Source organism: Ciona intestinalis, unplaced genomic scaffold (assembly GCF_000224145.3).
Source record: "Ciona intestinalis unplaced genomic scaffold, KH HT000122.2, whole genome shotgun sequence".
In the NCBI taxonomy this organism is placed as follows: domain Eukaryota; kingdom Metazoa; phylum Chordata; class Ascidiacea; order Phlebobranchia; family Cionidae; genus Ciona; species Ciona intestinalis.
Genome location: NW_004190444.2, coordinates 249,209 through 252,449, shown reverse-complemented (window position 1 = coordinate 252,449; position 3,241 = coordinate 249,209). Strand labels below are relative to the sequence as shown.

Here is a 3,241-nt window from a genome sequence, read left to right as displayed (position 1 = left end):
TCATCATGGATTTTGATTGGTTGACCAATCTATGCACGAAATATTCATTATTGCAAAATCCTATTTATGAATATCAAGGTTACAATTATTAAGTATAGACACATTATACTGTAGCAGATGTTTCACCAAGTCTACTCGAGCTTTATGTTATACATTTACTTGAGTTATAAAAAACTGTTGGCATCATCAGTGCTTGTAGAAGACTGAGTAGACTTGGTGAAACATCTGCTATATTATAATGAGTCTATACTCGATAATTGTAACCTTGATATTCATTAATCTTTCAATATAAAGGCAGAAAGTTGAACCAAAGTTATTGAAGTGTTGTGCATCTATCACAGTAACTTTACTGCCCTGGTTTTCCCAAAGCAACTTAACTAAATACGTTTATGTAGCTAAATGCTGCATATCCTGCATTGTGGTATTAAATGTGTGAATAAATATAATTTATACTTTCATGAATGAACGTAACTTATTTATCCTCACATGGCGGGTAAGGCAGTCGTTATAACACGGGTGTTATGTTTCATACACCTCGTACTCGCTTACAAGTTACCACGTATGTAACTTATTTATCCTTGCATGGCGGGGCAACGACAGTCGTTATAACACGGGTGTTCTGTTTCATACACCTCGTGCCAGCTTAGGAGTTACCACGTATGTAACTTATTTATCCACGCATGGCGGGGCAACAACAGTAGTTATAACACGGGTGTTCTGTTTCATACACCTCGTGCCCGCTTACAAGTCCACGTATGCAACTTATTTATCCTCGCATGGCGGGGCAACAACAGTAGTTATAACACGGGTGTTCTGTTTCATACACCTCGTGCCCGCTTACGAGTTACCACGTATGCAACTTATTTATTCTCGCATGGCAGGGCAACGATAGTTGTTATAACACGGGTGTTCTGTTTCATACACCTCGTGCCCGCTTACGAGTTACCACGTATGCAACTTATTTATCCTCACATGGCGGGGAACGTCAATCGTTATAACACGGGTGTTTTGTTTCATACACCTCGTGCCCGCTTACAAGTTGGTAATTTGTCGTTAAGTGCCTAAGGACACATATCCCAACAATGGTAGCAGCGGCAAGCATAGTTTTCATGGGCAGACGAAACGTTGATATATAGTTAACATTTATATACCAGAGGTGCCAAAAACTTATCACATTAAGGTAGCAGAAGTAACAAAATATTAGTATGGTATTTACTTTAATGGTAACGACAATGCCCTTCGATTAATGTATTCATAAACAACAATGACTTCACAGTGACAACATAATTATAATACAATAGTTTTTCAATTGTCACGATTGTTTCATCATTCTGACCTCACAACCAACATCAATGACTATTATGACATCACTATCCAAGTGGAGGTCACGCAGAGGTCAACCTTCGTATATAACAACGGGGAATTCGCAATTGAGACGGGGGATTTCCAATTTTACTTTTCCCTGCATAACATTCTAATTATTTATAAAGTTGAAAAGTTGTAAGTAGAAAAATGTAAACATAAAGTCGATTTATTTTTTTAACCTTATAATTTTAACTTCATTTATCTTGCAGGGCGCGGCAACTCTAGGACGAGATGTTATTTTATTTTATTACATATGGAGGACAATGTCTTGCCCAAGGACACATACGGCCACAATTGTGGCAGCGATGAGTCTTGAACCCAAGACTGTTCAGATGCAAATGCTCTGAACTGGAAATTCAATTGCTTGTATAAATTAAAAGGTCAGTAAAGTAACCACTGTCAAAAAAAAATTTTATTTACCCATATAAAATTTTGGTTTACCTGTTTAATCATTTCATTCACCCATTTAAATAATTATTTGAAAATTTTACATTATATTCACCTGTTTGTATAAACCTTTGGTGATTCGCTTGAGAGTGTATTTCCCTTTCTTTGATTTAACGTTCGATTCTCGATAAAACTCATGAGCGAGGTGACCATCCTCGTCGAAGTATTCGGAACTTGGGAAAGTTTAAAGTTTATTTATTTCGAAAAAAAATCAATATATAAATTGATTTGGTACTGGTGTTTATAATGTTGGAGCAGTACAAAAGTAAATGCCATGAGAGTTAGTTTTAATATATCTGTTTAAAACCAGGTATTTAAAGCTTTATATTTGTATATAAGCAAAGTAATAAAAAATAGCAATTTTAATATAAAACGTATGAAATTCGTTTTTGAATATTTACAAAACTACCTGCTTCTGGTAAAAACGAACCGGGTTCCTTTTAATGCAAATCCTGAAGCTTTTAAAGAGTTGGATTTTCAGGATTGGTTTGGTCGTTCCCGCTCACGTAGTCGTAACTTTTTCGTGCCAGTTTTGCAGCCTGGGAGCCCATTGTTATAAGAATTAATCTCAAAGTTGTAATACGGCTGAAATATTTTTAAAAAACTCAACTTTTTGAGCAAAAATGTAAAATCCCTGTTAAGCAAAAGGGGGTTTTATAAAAGAATATTCCCCAGTTAGTTGCGTAATGTTGTTGATGAGTGATGTTGCTAACACGGGGTAAGTTAGTTTAAAAGGGGAGTTTATTGCACAAACCTTACCTAAAGTGTTGTGCAAATAATATACAAAATGTTTGAGCTAATGTAGCGTTATACAAAATGTTTGAATGTAGCGTTAATTTTATATTGTCTTTTTATTTTTTTGCAAATGACTAAAAAATGCGTATCGTCTATTCACTCTATTGCAACTGTTGTAGTATTATATTATTTTGTGCCCGTAAGGTGTCGGGCCAGCGCCATGGCTTTGTGGTTAGAGCACGCGCTTCTATGACAGAGGTGATACAAGACTGAGGCTAGTCGCTGCTACCATTGTTGGCGTATGTGTGCTTGGGCGTATTTAATAATTATGATCACTTTTTGTTTACCTCTTCGAATACTATAGCGATTAATATGAATTAAAACAATTATTAAAAACACGCTACTGTAAAAATGTATAGACAAACTGTAGGTTAAAAAGCAACGACGTTTTGCTTTAAATTCCGTCTCTTTGCCAATAGTTTAACTTTTATTCTTTTCGCCTTCATTTGCTTATAATAATAAGCAAAAGGCGAAGAAATAAAAATTAACAGTAAAACGCCAGTCATTACAACACGCTTGTCCGGCGCCGTGGTGTAGTGGTTAGCGCGCCTGCCTGTAACCATTAGGTAATGGGTTCAAGGCTCGTCGCTACTACCATTGTGGGCGTATGTGTCCTTGGGCAAGACACTTAACG

The 3,241-nt window shown here is 36.2% G+C and overlaps 1 protein-coding gene across 1 annotated transcript; it reads right to left on the bottom strand.

Annotated features, from left to right (window-relative positions):
- Window positions 1-1,584: 1,584 nt before the first annotated feature.
- LOC101241928 lies at window positions 1,585-2,289 on the bottom strand (the record flags this gene model as incomplete). Its single annotated transcript, XM_026838856.1, has 3 exons — window positions 1,585-1,713; window positions 1,868-1,985; window positions 2,222-2,289. Coding segments are annotated over 3 exons (300 nt in total), but the record flags the coding sequence as incomplete, so codon positions are not given.
- Window positions 2,290-3,241: the final 952 nt, after the last annotated feature.